This window comes from Galendromus occidentalis, unplaced genomic scaffold, assembly GCF_000255335.2.
Source record: "Galendromus occidentalis unplaced genomic scaffold, Mocc_1.1 scf7180000077446, whole genome shotgun sequence".
In the NCBI taxonomy this organism is placed as follows: Eukaryota; Metazoa; Arthropoda; class Arachnida; order Mesostigmata; family Phytoseiidae; genus Galendromus; species Galendromus occidentalis.
Window position 1 is genome coordinate 124,271 of NW_003805434.1, and position 14,240 is coordinate 138,510.

At 50.5% G+C, this 14,240-nt stretch overlaps 3 protein-coding genes across 3 annotated transcripts; 1 reads left to right on the forward strand and 2 right to left on the reverse strand.

Moving 5' to 3' along the window:
* Positions 1 to 4,387: 4,387 nt before the first annotated feature.
* Positions 4,388 to 5,402, reverse strand: Nacalpha (nascent polypeptide associated complex protein alpha subunit). Its single transcript, XM_003743401.2, has 2 exons — positions 5,221 to 5,402; positions 4,388 to 5,077 (listed from the first exon to the last, which is right to left on the reverse strand). The coding sequence occupies exons 1-2, from the start codon at positions 5,293 to 5,295 to the stop codon at positions 4,415 to 4,417; spliced, it is 738 nt and encodes a 245-aa protein (XP_003743449.1). The 5' UTR covers positions 5,296 to 5,402; the 3' UTR covers positions 4,388 to 4,414.
* A 1,701-nt stretch (positions 5,403 to 7,103) lies between these two features.
* LOC100904807 (probable enoyl-CoA hydratase) lies at positions 7,104 to 9,500 on the forward strand. Its single transcript, XM_003743452.1, has 7 exons — positions 7,104 to 7,113; positions 7,505 to 7,610; positions 7,756 to 7,903; positions 8,601 to 8,740; positions 8,841 to 8,926; positions 9,109 to 9,351; positions 9,430 to 9,500. Exons 1-7 carry the CDS (start codon positions 7,104 to 7,106, stop codon positions 9,498 to 9,500), a joined length of 804 nt encoding a protein of 267 aa, XP_003743500.1.
* A 1,017-nt stretch (positions 9,501 to 10,517) lies between these two features.
* Positions 10,518 to 13,980, reverse strand: LOC100904950 (uncharacterized). The gene is made up of 5 exons (XM_029111512.1): positions 13,828 to 13,980; positions 13,507 to 13,735; positions 12,193 to 12,347; positions 10,969 to 11,311; positions 10,518 to 10,627 (listed from the first exon to the last, which is right to left on the reverse strand). Exons 1-5 carry the CDS (start codon positions 13,978 to 13,980, stop codon positions 10,518 to 10,520), a joined length of 990 nt encoding a protein of 329 aa, XP_028967345.1.
* Between the last annotated feature and the right edge of the window lie 260 nt (positions 13,981 to 14,240).

Sequence of the window (14,240 nt, forward strand, 5' to 3'; positions counted from 1 at the left end):
CATCCTCTTTTGTAACATTCCTGAATGCCAGATCGACATCGACCGCAAAGCCGCCGAGGGCGGCTCGAGATGAGCGTGTTTTGAAATTCAATTTTTCGCTGAAGATTTCCGACTTGTCACAGGTTGTCTAAAATAGCTGTCACCAATGACCTACCGCTCACTCAGCCAACTCCCACAAGCCGAGAACGAATGGGATCGACTTTTTTTGTAGGTCAACTAGGAGCAGTGCCTCCTGGCTCTATAGTGTCGTTCTATGCTCGCTCCGGGCTCGATTCTATAGGCAAATCTCAAATCAGAGCAAGTGACGGATGACAAAATCGGACCTCCGTTGATGAGAGGACTTGATCGAGTTGATCCTGCTATGCGGAATAAAATAACAGTAACGTACTCCAAACCGATATTGAGCTTCGGTGGACGGATCTGTCGCTGCGCCGAGATACGGAATGAGCGAGGGGAATGAGGATGTTTGTTTCTCAAGTGGCTCCGGAGGACCCCTTTCTGAGGCCGGCTCTAAGGGCTATGAGTTCGATGTCACCAAGTGATTCCGACCGGCTAAACGTTCTCACTCGGTTTTGTGACTTTCATATCGCTCATGCAGCTGGAACAGAGGAGGGAGGACTCGAAGGCGGAGTCCCGCGTGTAGTATTGGGAAAAGTACACGAGATACTCTGTCCTGGTGCGATGAACGCGTTATCCGGCATTTATCTTGAATACGGTCACGTCTGGGTCGTGTCAAACCAAAGCTTCTCATCGGGACGCTCTGCTCCGCTCACTCGAGCCGACTCGAGCCGACTCGTCTCGAGTACTGTTGATAAGGAGCTACGATGTGTCTGCGTTAGCGACGCCCACCAGTGTCTCTTCCGCTTCTATCACTCCAAATGTCGGTGACAAACATTCTCGTACTGCGAGGCAACGGAATTTCAAATACGGAAATCAATGAGAGGAGACACTCAGCTCTAGCAAAATCCTGGCACATCCGAGTGTGGTTGCGTCGTCGCTGCGGCGCTCGTTTCCAACTGATACAGCTGTTTTGAGAACAGCCTCCCAAGGGGTACTTTATGAGTCACTCGGGCGGGGTGCCATTCTCGAGCCGAGCTCTCCGCTCGTCGTCTACGCGGCTGTCGAAAATATCCGAAAGCTAGCTGCACGCTGTCAACCATCTATGCTTATCAGAAACGATTGCCGAGCGTTTCCAGTGATCGGCCCTATCAAGAATGATGTTGATCGAACATTCCGAATCGAGAGATCATACGGCGCGATGTTTTCCACCTTCGGACGCCTCGGCATGACTCCGCGACTCTAAAACATGAAAACTCTCTGGCGCTATCTCGAGGTCCAATTATCGCGTTTCGAGCAAACCTCACTCGGCTGAGTACATCGAAGTTTTCCAGAGTCTACTCAACAACTGTCAATCAACAGTATTCACTTTTTCGACGCATGCTTGCGTTATCCGCACGACTCTGGGAGCGCTGAGCGTGTCGTGCATTCCGGCGAACCTCTAAGCGAGCTCCAAAGATGCGAAGCAGCACCAGAAAAGAAATCCCGTCCGTTGGAAAGCGCGCGGCATCCGTCGTTGCCGCCGCCACAGATCTTCAGCAGTGTGCTTCGATGCAAGTTTGATTATGGCGGCGGCGGCAACGGCATGGACGGCAGCAACGGCGGTTTCATGCCGTTTGTACGGGGGATCCCGGGAAACTCGCCAGCGAAACTTTCTCACCTTTTGACATGTTGTCGGCGTTTAGGCCGTTTCCAGCACACGCTCAGTCCCAATGCAGAGCACTGTCAAAACGAAACCGCAAGCACGCACGCACGCACCAACCACCGGAATCCACGCGCTCGGAGGATGTTGGCCGCTTGTCACTTCTCAGGAAAGCCGCACGAACCGCATCGAGATAGTTGTCACAATGATTGTCAGTTCGGTCGGAAAACGTCTGTCTCCCTTCTTCTAACAGCAGCGGCACCGAGGCAGCCACAACAACAAATATCACCACCGCCAACCACCACCATGAACACCAGCAAGCAGCAGCAGAACAAGCGATCGTTGAGCGCACCAGAGGAGAGCAGCAGCAAACACAACACACAGCGGCTACAGCAGCTACAGCACCACCACCAAAGCGGTGGCGGCGGCGGCAGCAGCGGCAGCGGAGTTACTTACTTACTGCCTCCTCTCTCAGTTCATGATGGATACTGATGGGGGAAAACGCGTCCGGAATCTCGATCCAAAGAGACAGAATGGCGATCGACGATTCTTATGCATCCCCCTCGAGTATACGATCAGTTTTATAAGCGGCTAAACACCATGATTTCGCAACCTGAGCCGTTCGCAGCATGCAATCGGTGGTAGAGAGTTCTGAGATCGATTGGCCCATCAAGCGATCGCCCATGAGCTGACAGCGCAGCGAGTCGCTGCACGAGCTTCCATGTTCGCTCAAGTCAATCGTCGACGAAATTCTTATTGATAAAAGCTAGACCTCGACGTCATGTCTTCGATCTGAGATCTCGGTCTGGGTCAGACGGGGAAAACAAAATGAGGAGGACTCATACATTCGTCCTTCCTCTGACCCTATCATCTTAGATAATTGTTGAGGATCTCGATTCAGCTGGAGCAGAGCAGAAGAGCGACAAGTCTCCTTAGCCAATCAGTACGGAAGCGCTCCGAATCATATTGGGCCGATTCCCTTCTACACTGGGGCCCGCTGACTTCGAGGATGTTAATCCGGTCGGATCCCGAGGATAATTCGGGATTCCAAGATAACGGATCGTGCATTTCTACGAGCCGTGTCAGGTACTCTCGGAGACGGCTCGCTCCTCGAGTGTCGGCGGAGCCTCGCACGTCGCGGGTCCGCATGCCGTACCCGTCGATACTGAATCTATGTGAGCCTTCGAGATGAATGAAATCCCGTCCCGCCGCCATCAAATCGCAGTGAGAGGATGACTGCCGAATGAAGGTCCCCCATAACAGCTGAGAAGACTCGACGGGCGATTTCCATGAGGGTTACAGGCCCACATGATCGCCGGGCTTCGAGAATTAATCCTACGCATGCACCCTTGCTCATTCGCATGTATGCATGCGTCTGACCCATTCCGAAGGAAGCGGCAGGTGCTTCCGTCTCAAAATATTTGGAAACATCGTTCGTTGAAGACCCGCACTCGTCTCTCGAGTGGATGTCAATCGCTTCGAAGCATGAGCTCACGAAGTACTAGCGATAAGTTGAAAGGAATCATCTCAGATCTGAGCAAGAGTTTATTGGATTCGGAGATCTCGGGGAGAGTCGGTGCGGTGCTTCGTGAACAAACTCGTGTCAACAATGCATACGCGCAGAAACAGATCCGTTCTTACGAGGAGTGGGTGCGGCTATCGCACGAGAAACTGCGTGCCCATCGGGAAACTCAATCTGTCATTACTCGACTCCGGTCACACAATGCATTGCTCCAGGAACGACTGGAAAGACTCCAGAAAGAACGGAACAGGAGGAAAAGAGTCCTAGAACACCACCGAAGCAGAATATTGAACAAACTGAGGGAGCGAGCGGACGTCGAGCTCGGAAGACGGAGGCATGTCGAAGAAAACCATACGAAGCAATTGGACGAGCTTGCTGAGACTTTGGAACGGGATCTGTGCAGCACCCTTGACGAGATCAGCGTTCTCCGGACTCACTATAATGAGTTCGAAAGCTCCGTATCGAGAGTGCTTGCAGATATGGAGAATAATTCCAAGACGATGCTTGACCGCACAGAACGGGAATACGAATTTGATCTCAAGAAACGTCTCCAAGAAATCAGCGATCTTCACGGTATGTGTCGAGCTCGTCACGCACGTGAAGAAGAAGAATTCGTCGAGAGGAAGCGAAAACTTATCAAATCATTGCACAGGCTGGAGAAAATTCGGGCAGATTTACAGCTAGAGGAGTTCCCAGATCGGGCGGCACCCATCGATGATCAGGATGAATTCGTCATTGATGATTCAGACGACGACTTTCCGCTCAAGTCGTCGAATTAGAGAAATACATCTATCGGAGTAAGAAGTGCGAAGATTTCGGTACTCTGTCGAAGTCGAGCAGAACACGGACTCGGCAATCGAACTCCTCGAGTCCATTTCCCGCGACATCGTTCCGATCATATCATACGTTCACCGACTCAAGTAGCTCCACTTCAGCGAATCATACAAAGGAATTCCGGAGAGGTTTCCCTGACGTATCCTATCCTAGGCCTCCGCCGCGTTTGTCGATTTCAGAGGTCCATGGTCTACTGCCCTAATGTAAGAAGCTTCAGATATTCCAATCGATCAGTATTCTACTCCCAGCGCCCGGATCGATTTGTGATCATCGAATTGTACGATGAAGTTGTGGAAAAAGTCATACAGGGATCTATCGAGAACAAGATCTGCTAGCAAAGTGAAGCACTTTTATTAAACTTATAGTGTGAGTTCCATAATGGCATTAACCATGTCACCCTTGTGCTTTCGGAGCGCTTTGGCTGCTTTCGCCCTCGATACTGTTGCTTGATCGGCGACGATGTCGATGTCGTTTTCGCTGAGTCCAGCGGTGGCGAAGTCCTCATCGTCTTCATCCTCTTCGGCCATGGTCGGTAAGGTCTTTCCTGCACCGGCGAGGAACGAGCCTTCGGCAGCCGCGGTAGCAGCCTTGAATTTCTCAGCGGCAGCCATCTGTGCTTGCTGGCTCAGATCTTCGATCTTGGCTTCACCGAAGACGATGTAGGTGTCGGAGTTCGGGCTCTTGTATACGTCGGGTTTCGCGATAACGAACTGAATGTTTTTGGATTTGCGGATGCTCACGCGGCGGACGCCCACGATTTGCTTGAGACCGAGCTTCGACATGAGTTTGCGTGCCTTCTTCTCATAGCGGGACTGCTTGGCAACCCCAGTAGCGTCTTCGGTTCCCTCGGCGGTCTTATCGTCTTCAGCACCGGTGTCCTCACTGCCGGTGTCGGTGCCAGAGTCGGAAGCATCTTCAACAACAACCTCCTTCTTCTTTTCGACAGGACCTTCTTTCTTTTCGACAGGAGCATCTTTCTTTTCTACAACAGCTTCCGTCTTCTCTTCTACCGCAGGTTCCTCCTAGAATCGAGAGAGAGAGAGAGATTTAGCAATTTCTAGAGAGTTGCTTGCCGGAAGGATTTCGAATCTGCTATACATGGTTCTACAAAGATGGCTTCGGAGATGCGCATCACCCGCCCTAGACATGCTGAAGCCGCGCTTACCTTCTTTTTCTCGTTTGCCTTGGTTGGCTTCTCATTTTTCTGAGCTTGTGCTGCTTTCTTTCCAGCTTTGGGCATTCTGAATAATTTCACAACAGTTTCTCTGCTCGCGAAAACTTATAAAGACGATTTCTGGTCACCACGCGCAGCGTGCACTAGGCTCCCAGCGATTGAAAAAGAAACCGGAACGACCGGCATCTGCGAGGCTGCATTATTTATGTCGAGTTTTCATCGCGCTCCAGTCTACCAAAACTGTCGCGCAGGCATTGGCCCGTCTCCACACCCCATTGCACTTACGTGCGATGACTTGATCGGTTTTTTTCCCCGAATAATCGGGAAAAATCCGCATGCTCGCGAAGCGCGGCAAATTCAAATCCAATGCGGGAGGAGCTCCATGGAGGGACCTCAGATCCGGCTCATGAGCTCACTCGATTGTATGTACAGTTGTCTCCGGGTAGAATGTGATCGTGATCAAGACGGCGGAGAGCTGTCTCCGTCGGACCCTTCACCGGCAGGTGGACGGAGCGAGCGTTTACGGGAATCGAGTTCTTTGAGAGATGATGCCGATGATCTTCGCTAGGACTTCAGATGAAGGCAGGCGGTGCCTCCGCCTGAGTCCTGTAGGCTCAGGTATCCGGTCTCATTGTGCTTCAGGTATCGCTCCCGGATCGTGCTGAACCACACTCGAAGCCTTTCGAACCCCGAAAGAAGCGTAAGGTCAGATGAGTCTGATCAGGCTGTGGAGTCGCGATCCAAGAGAGTCGGATCTTGGTGTGAAGCGAGGTTCCTACAGTGTTCCACACTGCATGTTTTCAGCTCCGAAAGATTCCGACGACGCGGCGGGGGAATTGAAGGCTCTCAGCGGTCTATATCTTCCCGTAAAGGGGTCTTGGGTTCTTTAGGGACTAGGGGTCCCGACTGCCGATCTCGGGGGTCCGTGAAAAAATTCCTCTTACGATCCCTTGGAGAGATATATCCGATATAGCGTGCAAGAATATCGATCAGCCATAAGGCCTCAGAATCTCTAACTCAAATGAGAGGGTTGGCTTATTTTTTCGGCGCCGAACCTCGTCTTTATTCAACCTATATATTCGAGGGCTTGCTTAATGAGAGACAAGGAGAATATTCTTCGTCTGGTGAAGCCACGCGGGAGCGGTTGTCAGCCGGCAGGCTTAGGAAATGGAGTCAGCCGTTTCTCCGAGCTCGGCATTCTCAGCGGAAATCGAAGAGACCGATGCCGATTCCCGGCGTATTGCTAAGAATCCCACAGAATCCGACTGCTCTCGGCTGTTCGCGGGATACTACTTGCGTTATACTTGCGTGATGCGGCATTCCTCCCAGAGAGCCATGCTCGTGGAATGGAATTCTGCCGGAAGACTGGGGCATTCGGCTATCAGAAGCGTTCTCAGCGAATGTATCGGGGGGGGGGGGATTTCGGGAATCGCCCGATGTCATTCGAGATATTAGCAAAGATCATCGTCTCACTCTTTTGTAAACAGACCTGCTCTGACTGCTTTCTGCAATATCTCTCCGCTATCCTCGCGCGTTCTTCTCCATGTGCGCGCATTCTTTCAGGATTGAACATCGCGCGCAGCCCTTCTCTCGCTCAATCATACTGCACCGGCTAAGGGAAATACAGAGAGCAGTCCTCCTCCCATTTCTCTGAGTCTCCCCCAGAAAACTTACCTCGGGGCGCCACCGAGGTAGCCCCTGTCTTAAGACGAGTTTTCCCGCGCGCCAAGATACTGCACCGGTAGAGACTCCTCCGATTTCACTGTCACTCACCTTCGGCGAGAGCGCGCGGTGTGTCTACCGATCGTGAAGAATATGAGCAGAATTCCTTGCTGATATCATATCGCTGTGGGATCAAGCTCATGGGAGTCATGATGAGGGCAAGTTCGTTAGGGAAGATCATCACTCGCGGTTCCCGGATGAGTACTTCGAAGCAGTACCTTCTACCTATCAGTGGGTTCTCCACTAGCACGAAGCTCAAGGGTATGACAGCTCAAAATACTGCGGGATACGATCTCGGTTTTCCAGTCTTAAATTTTACTATGACTCAATCGGAGCGCAGCATTGATATCTAGACGGGGGTCCCGATGGGAAAAGTCCAATCCCACCTCTAAATTAGGCGTGTATCACGTCCGATGACTTGGAGGAGCTTGTCCGCAAAAGAAACGATCAGCTACAGCAATAGCATGATGTCATGGTATTCCCTGTGGCCAGAAGAGGTCGAATCGCAGTCTTTCATAAGACAAGCGAGTCAAGATTTTTTTTTTCTCCGAAGAAACCCTGGTTCAGATCGAAACCATCAACAATATTCGTTTGATCGGAATCAATCGTCCAGAGAAGAAGAATTGTGTCAACAGCCGAACCGCCGATCTGCTCCTAGAGTGAGTCTTCCCGTGTGTACTAGACGAAAATTGTGGGACTCCGCGAGGTTCACCTCAATCGATTCACTGATCGATCGATCGAAAAGAGTCGGTGGAGTCATCGCCGACGTGAGCGGGACGAGACTCAGTCTTATTTTTCGAACAGAGCTTTCGAGGAGTTCGACAGAGATTCGTCTGTGAACGTGGCTGTTCTCTACGGTATCGGAGGGACATTCTGCGCAGGTTACGACTTGGAGGAAGCGTCGAGGGCGGACCAGAAGCTTATGGAAAAATTCAAAACTCGTCGTCCCATGGTAATTGATCCTCTCTCCCAGATCTACACATGTAGAGCTTTTTCAAAGCTCGGAACTTCTAGTGCATCTTTAATGTACGGTGAAAGCTGTCTAATGGGACCAGCCGCGGTGCACCGGAAAAGCGGTCCGACAACTCAGGTGGTCCCATTGAGCAGGTCGACTGACATGGGAACGGATCGAGTCGGTCCCTTCAATGTGTGGTCTGATAAATTAGGTTCACCTCATAGGGTCCCTAGTCCCAAGCTCCTCCTCAGGACCCCTTGGAAGAGATCACTGATTATTTTGGGTCCCTTATGTGGATCCCTGTTACGCGGGCTCAGCTGTATAACTGTATAGTCATGTTCACCTTTCGCACGGTTTCGAATGACTTGGAGCAGTTTTTTTTTCTCTCCATCTCCTGCTAAGAACATCATCTTGCTGGGCTGGATCAGGAATGTCAGATGAATATCCATTCTCACACGTCAGGTCCCCGACGGCGACGCATTCAAAGGGAGCATCTCTCTTCCCGAACGATACAAGTGATCGAAGAACCTTGAATCTGAGAAAATCGCCTAAAGAACTTCTGATGAGAATTCTTTTGGGAAGACTTTCTACATGAGCTCTAGCAATCGCGCGATGCTCCCGTGTCGAGCGTTTTATTCTCACCCCATATATTCGTTGCGACCGCGCTTCAATCAATGGCGCTCGCCTTCCTCAGGGTCCTAGCGGAATGTTGACCTCGAAGCCGACAGTAGCAGCTGTCCAAGGTTTTGCGGTGGCTGGAGGTTTGGAGCTTGCTCTCTGGTGTGACTTGCGAGTCATGGAAGAAACAGCCGTCGTTGGCGTTTACTGTCGAAGGTTAGTTTCCGAATAACCTGTACTTTCCGGAAAGCGTTGTTCGAGCTCGTCGGCTCGGAATAGAATAGAGGTATATTGCTTGAAGATGTTGTCTTCCCAGGTTCGGCATCCCTCTGATCGATGGGGGCACGGTGCGTTTGCCGAAGCTGATCGGTTTGAGCAGAGCGATGGACTTGATTTTGACAGGTGAGCGCGTACAAGATCTAGGCATCGATTCGTGGGACGTGGGTCAGTGGATTCCAGCGTCCTCTGGAATCCTCTTCTCCGTATTCGATATTCATTTCCACGAAAAAATTAGAACGAATGGAATTCACAAGTTTCCATAATCGAACCTCTTCTCGGCGATACGAATGCTTCATCATTTCCAGGACGACCGGTTGATGCGCAAGAAGCTCTGCAAATGGGTTTGGCCAACCGCGTTGTGAGCTGCGGGACGGGACTTGGCCAGGCAGTCGACTTGGCCCACCGTATCGCGAGATTCCCACAAGAATGCGTGAAAGCAGACAGAATGAGTGCTTACCATAGCACTTTCGACGCGGCAAACATGCAAGAAGCCCTAGACTACGAATTTGAACACGGGAGCAAGATTCTCGACACAGAAAGCAAGACAGGTTCTCATTCCAATCTTTTCTTGGCTATGCACTTGAATGGAGCGAACGATGGACAACTGAGGCCGAGTCTCCTTTCAGGTGCGAAACGTTTCTTGGAGGGATACGGGAGACATGGGAGCTTCAATATGGTTAATCCGGTCAAATCCTGAATTCACTTCAATCCCCATCTCAATTCACCGAGGATGACGGTGTTCGCGGAGCTCAGGGTTTCAAGCGAAGCCTCAGCGACGGCAGCCAGGGATTGAGCTGCTTAGGTATCAGTCAAGCGTAAGATCGCATTCGCCACGGACACAACCGATACTTGAGAGGACCCGACTTTCTGTAGAACTAGAATGGGTCATGGAATCCTGGTTCTTGATGTCAGAAGCACGATCGACGCGAAGATCCATTACAGTTCGGACGGGCATGAAGTTTCGCGAGCGAAATTCAAAACATCAGTCGTCGCGAAGGCCTTCTCCGACATGGAGCAATAAAGATCGAGAAGAATAAGTACAATCAAGTTTATTGATCAAGTTTAATGTTGGACATCGTAACAACGGAGATAAAGGACGAAGTTATTTACAGATAGATAAGGCTTGAGGGAAGAGTCCGAATAGATCCATTCCCATTCGAGAAACATAGATAGCAGTGATTCGCTTCAGAAGTGGGAACCGTCTGCTTTTCTTGCGGAATCGATTTCATTCTTCGCTCCCTCGTCGTCGTCGCTGTCGTCGTTCTTTGAAAGGGAATGATTCTCAAAATAAATACGTTCTAGCAATTTTTCCGAGCCGATATACAACGAGAACAAAAGGAATTTCAAAATTATCCAATGCCTACTGATTCGTCGTTTGCCGTCAGTGTGCGACGGTGCCGGCGTGACCAGGGGCGACATTTTTTCTTTCATTTGGTCGTTTCCGATTTTTTTTTGTTTTGCATTCGAAATGGAGAAGCTAGGTACTCATTGTGTGTCGACCCTTGTAGAAACGAAACGGTTTGGCAAAATTTAAATAATAACACAGTGGAGGAGGATATGACACTGCGCTGTTCCGCCTTGGGACGAGCTACGTCCTCCTACGCCGGAGGTCTTCACTTGTCGGCAAAATAGTTTTGTTGTCAACGAAACAACAGAGCTTCACTCGTGTCTAGATATTTTCTGCCAAGCCCTTCGAATACTGACTCCTGTCGGATTACTCCCGGTAGTACCAGACACGGTGTGGAGAAACGTTGCTCTCGGCATCATCGAAATCGTTCGAGTAGGCGCCTCCTCCCCGACGAGGAGGGGGGGTTTGGATGGGAGCTGGAACAAACAAAGAAAAATTAGCCTACGAGATGCGAGCTGCGTGTATATGATTCCACGCATGGGGGTACATTGAGGTGTCTGCCGAAAGCCGAGTTGACCCTTGATATCAACTCTTCTCAAAGCTCTTTTTTCTACGCAACTTGTCGTAATTAGTAATTAGAAATCATCTATGTGAAAAATTTCGCACTATAAAACCGCAGTACCGAGTTTTGAAAGTTAATTCGAGGGACACTTGTCTCCTAAAGGCAGCGGTAGCTATTCCAGCGGGTCAACGGTGTGGATGTTATCAAGCCAACAAAGATGATAACAACTCTCTTAATTCGCGCGTGTGATCTTACCAGGAGGAGGAGGCGGTCTGACGACTGGTCCAGGAACGAAGGGACGCTGAGTCACGCGACCCTGAGAGATGACGCGAGTGTTGGAAATGGGTGCCCGAGTCGGAGCCGGTGCGGGAAGCGGGGCTGGAGCTGGAGCGGGAAGAGGCGCGGGAACCGGAGCGGGCCGGGGCGTTTGTCGTGGCTCTTCCTTGTAGAGGTCATTGTTAAGTCCGAAATACGATGAAGAAGACTGACAGTCAACATTGGCCCACCAGTCGCAGACGAAGTAACGCTGATTGAAGATTGTTCCCACGGGGCAAAGGAATGAGTTCTTTTTGCCGTCGGCCTCGCAAACGTGGAACACCTGAAAGAATTCACTCTTGCTTCGAATTCGACCAACACTTGTCCTACCCACTCCATTGTGTCCTTATTCTGGATGAGGCTGAATTGACCTCAACTTTTCTGGAATTCCCTCTTCAAAACCGACCGGGCGATCATGTGATAATTGATGAAAAGGTCGATGGCGAAGAGCCGAAGGAGGAACACAATCAGAGTGTCAAGACGCGTTAGACAATGTCCCTTATTCGGGTGCAGAGAGAAATGACCCACTCAAGTCGATGGTGAGACCGCAGTGGTCTTGAACAAGCTTGCAAGGGAAGCCGTCACGGTTCGATCGTGGACGCCGGCTCAAGTTAAATGAACACGATTCTTCCTGAACCGGCACGAGGGAAAAACTTCTGGTTCACTCCTATTAAGCTCATTTTCTTCTGGCATTTGTGCATCTCGCATACGCTGTTCTTGACGAGTAGTCTGCGTTTCATGAATCTATTGCAGCATAAAAAACAGCGGCGTCACTACTCAACTACTCTAGCAAGGTCAGCGGCGTACGAAGAAGCCTGATGGATTTTTGACGCTTACGAATTTCTTGTTTTCTCGGCTAGAGGGATTCGCTGACAGATGCGAAGCGCTGAATGATGGAAGTACTAAGCTGAAGCAGATCGCGCAAAGCAGTCATCTTCTTCAGCCTTCGGAAGTAATGATATCGATCTCGAGCTCAGCTCTAAATCCATCTCTTTTCTAGACGCTCAGTAATAATTCTTGGTGCGCGGCTCTTGACGATTGCACATCATCGCGGTCGCATAGAGTCAGATTGAAGAAGCTCACAAAGCTCATGAGCTGACAGAGCGAGCTTTCGCAATGATTACCATCAAAAGGGAGCACAGAGGAATTTTGAAGCTTTCTGACCTGACAGCGAGCTTCGGTGTCGGCGTAGTATCCGGGTGCTTGTCCTTTGCAGTCGAAAGACGTCTGGGGAATGGTCGAGTATGTGGGGTAATCGGATTCGGGTTTTCCAGGAATGGAGTCCTCTAGACGCCAGTTGGCAGGATCGTCGTAGTCATCTGTGAAGAAACTCCTTGAAGCTCAACTTATCACTGGAAGCTTTGCGTGAGCCGCGTAATCATTCTAATCAATGCGTCGTTGAATATCGGTATGCGTGGCCGCATAATAACTTCTTGGCTACAAGGCCCATCACGCTTGGACTTCGACAGTCTCATCTAAACCTGTTCCAGCGCTACGGATAACCGATTTCAATCGATACGGAATAGGAAAAAACGTGATCAATATTCAGAAAAGAGAAAAATTCCAATTTTTCAAGCTGCTTACGGAGATCCAAAGGAATCTTGTGCTACCGGAGGTCAAGACTATTTCCAGCGTCGACAACATGGGATCGCTTGCCAAATGATGAAAAATACGCTACTCGAGGCAATAATTAAACAGGCTTTCTCCTCGCACAGGAAATCCCTATCTAGATGACGATGGGAGCACCTGACCCCGACAAGAACAACAAGAAAAAAAGGGCTCCAAAAGCAAGTAACAAATCTAATTCACCCGTGTTCATCTCCGCGGCCGACACCGAGGTTCTCGGAAAATGACTCTGTCGGTGTAGAGAAAAGACCACGTCTAATGGGGTCCCCGGGCCGAGAACGAGCGGGGAGACAAAAGACAGCTCTCGTCAAATGAATTATTCGTCTGAATGCTTTTTCCCAACTCCAATGAGAAAGGCATTAGTATCGCACGGATTTCCGAAGAGGTCGTAGCGGATTAATGTTCAGCAGTCTTCCATTTGCTGATCAGCTGCTTCTATTTGCTCATCGCATCATTCATTCATCCATTTGTCCCCATTCACTGCGGTCCGATTGAAGCAATCGCCCTGAGCCCCTCGTCCGTTATAGAGAAGCATATGTGACGACATAAAACGTGCGCTATGTCCACCGCCATGAAAAACCCGGTGGAATGAGCGATCAATTAACGAGAAGAGGCGATTGAATGCCTTTCGCAATAGCTACTCGCGGAGCATGTATGAGCGAGACTGGTTTCAGTGCACACAAGATACTTCGCATGAACTGACCCTCAGTCGCAGCGGTGCCATTCGCGATCACAACTCAACAAGAGTAGACACAAAAGCTTACGCAACCGCTCGATGCTCAGAAGCAATATTCTGATTGCATCCGTTTACGTGAAGCGCACTAGAACAATGCCGCCAATATATGTATTTACCTCCTCCATGACCAGGTTGCGGAGCCGGGGCCGGAGCCGGAGCTGGTCGCTGCGTCGGTCGGAGCACAGGCGCCGGTGTGGGTTGAGGACGAGGCTGCCTTGCCTGAGGGAGCAGATTCGTGTTCCGTTGAGGCGGATTCGTGGGACGGTACGCGGGCTGGTCGTCCCAGGAAACGGTATCCTCTTCATCCGGAAGCTCGGGACGAGCGTAGCCTTGACGTTTGGAGAACTGTAAAACACATAGTTGACATCATCATCGTTGTCGTCGCCGTCGTACTTCAACGAGTGCCTTCGCCACCGCAGAAACACCATCCGCGACACATCCTCAAGAACGTAGCATCGTGCATCGCTGAGCGGTTCAAATAGAACGTCGAGCTGAAATCGTGGGAGTCCAGTTTCTGGGAACACGGTGGCGGTGTCATTCTTTATCAAAGGATGTTTGTCTAAACTTTTCTGCAGCTGATCTCTCAGCATTGCGGCTGAAGATGCGTTTGATGACAGGACACTTCCCCCGTGACGAATTTGATAATTCGAGCCAGAAGTTGAGACATACGATTCTTGCCCCCGGGACATCCGAGGACACGCGTATGGTGGAACAATCGGACGGAAAATCAGATAATCTCGGTGCGTTCCCCGGAATGACACTGTGCGTCGACGCACAGAAATCAATCGCTATGGCGTTCGTATGTTTGCTCATGCGGCGGCGAATCGTAGGGAGTGAAACAGCCTTGACT

Bases quoted from the DNA above. Each gene is read 5' to 3' on its own strand.
- Nacalpha (XM_003743401.2), bottom strand. From the start codon at position 5,295: ATGCCCAAAGCTGGAAAGAAAGCAGCACAAGCTCAGAAAAATGAGAAG. The intron at 5,078-5,220 runs GTAAGCGCGGCT...TCTCGATTCTAG, and splicing joins AGGCAAACGAGAAAAAGAAG to GAGGAACCTGCGGTAGAAGA.
- LOC100904807 (XM_003743452.1), top strand. The intron at 7,611-7,755 runs GTGAGTCTTCCC...TTTTTCGAACAG, and splicing joins ACCGCCGATCTGCTCCTAGA to AGCTTTCGAGGAGTTCGACA. The intron at 9,352-9,429 runs GTTCTCATTCCA...GTCTCCTTTCAG, and splicing joins CGACACAGAAAGCAAGACAG to GTGCGAAACGTTTCTTGGAG.
- LOC100904950 (XM_029111512.1), bottom strand. From the start codon at position 13,980: ATGCTGAGAGATCAGCTGCAGAAAAGTTTAGACAAACATCCTTTGATA. The intron at 13,736-13,827 runs GTGTCGCGGATG...TGTGTTTTACAG, and splicing joins GATGCTACGTTCTTGAGGAT to TTCTCCAAACGTCAAGGCTA. The intron at 12,348-13,506 runs GTAAATACATAT...GTTTCTTCACAG, and splicing joins GCAACCTGGTCATGGAGGAG to ATGACTACGACGATCCTGCC.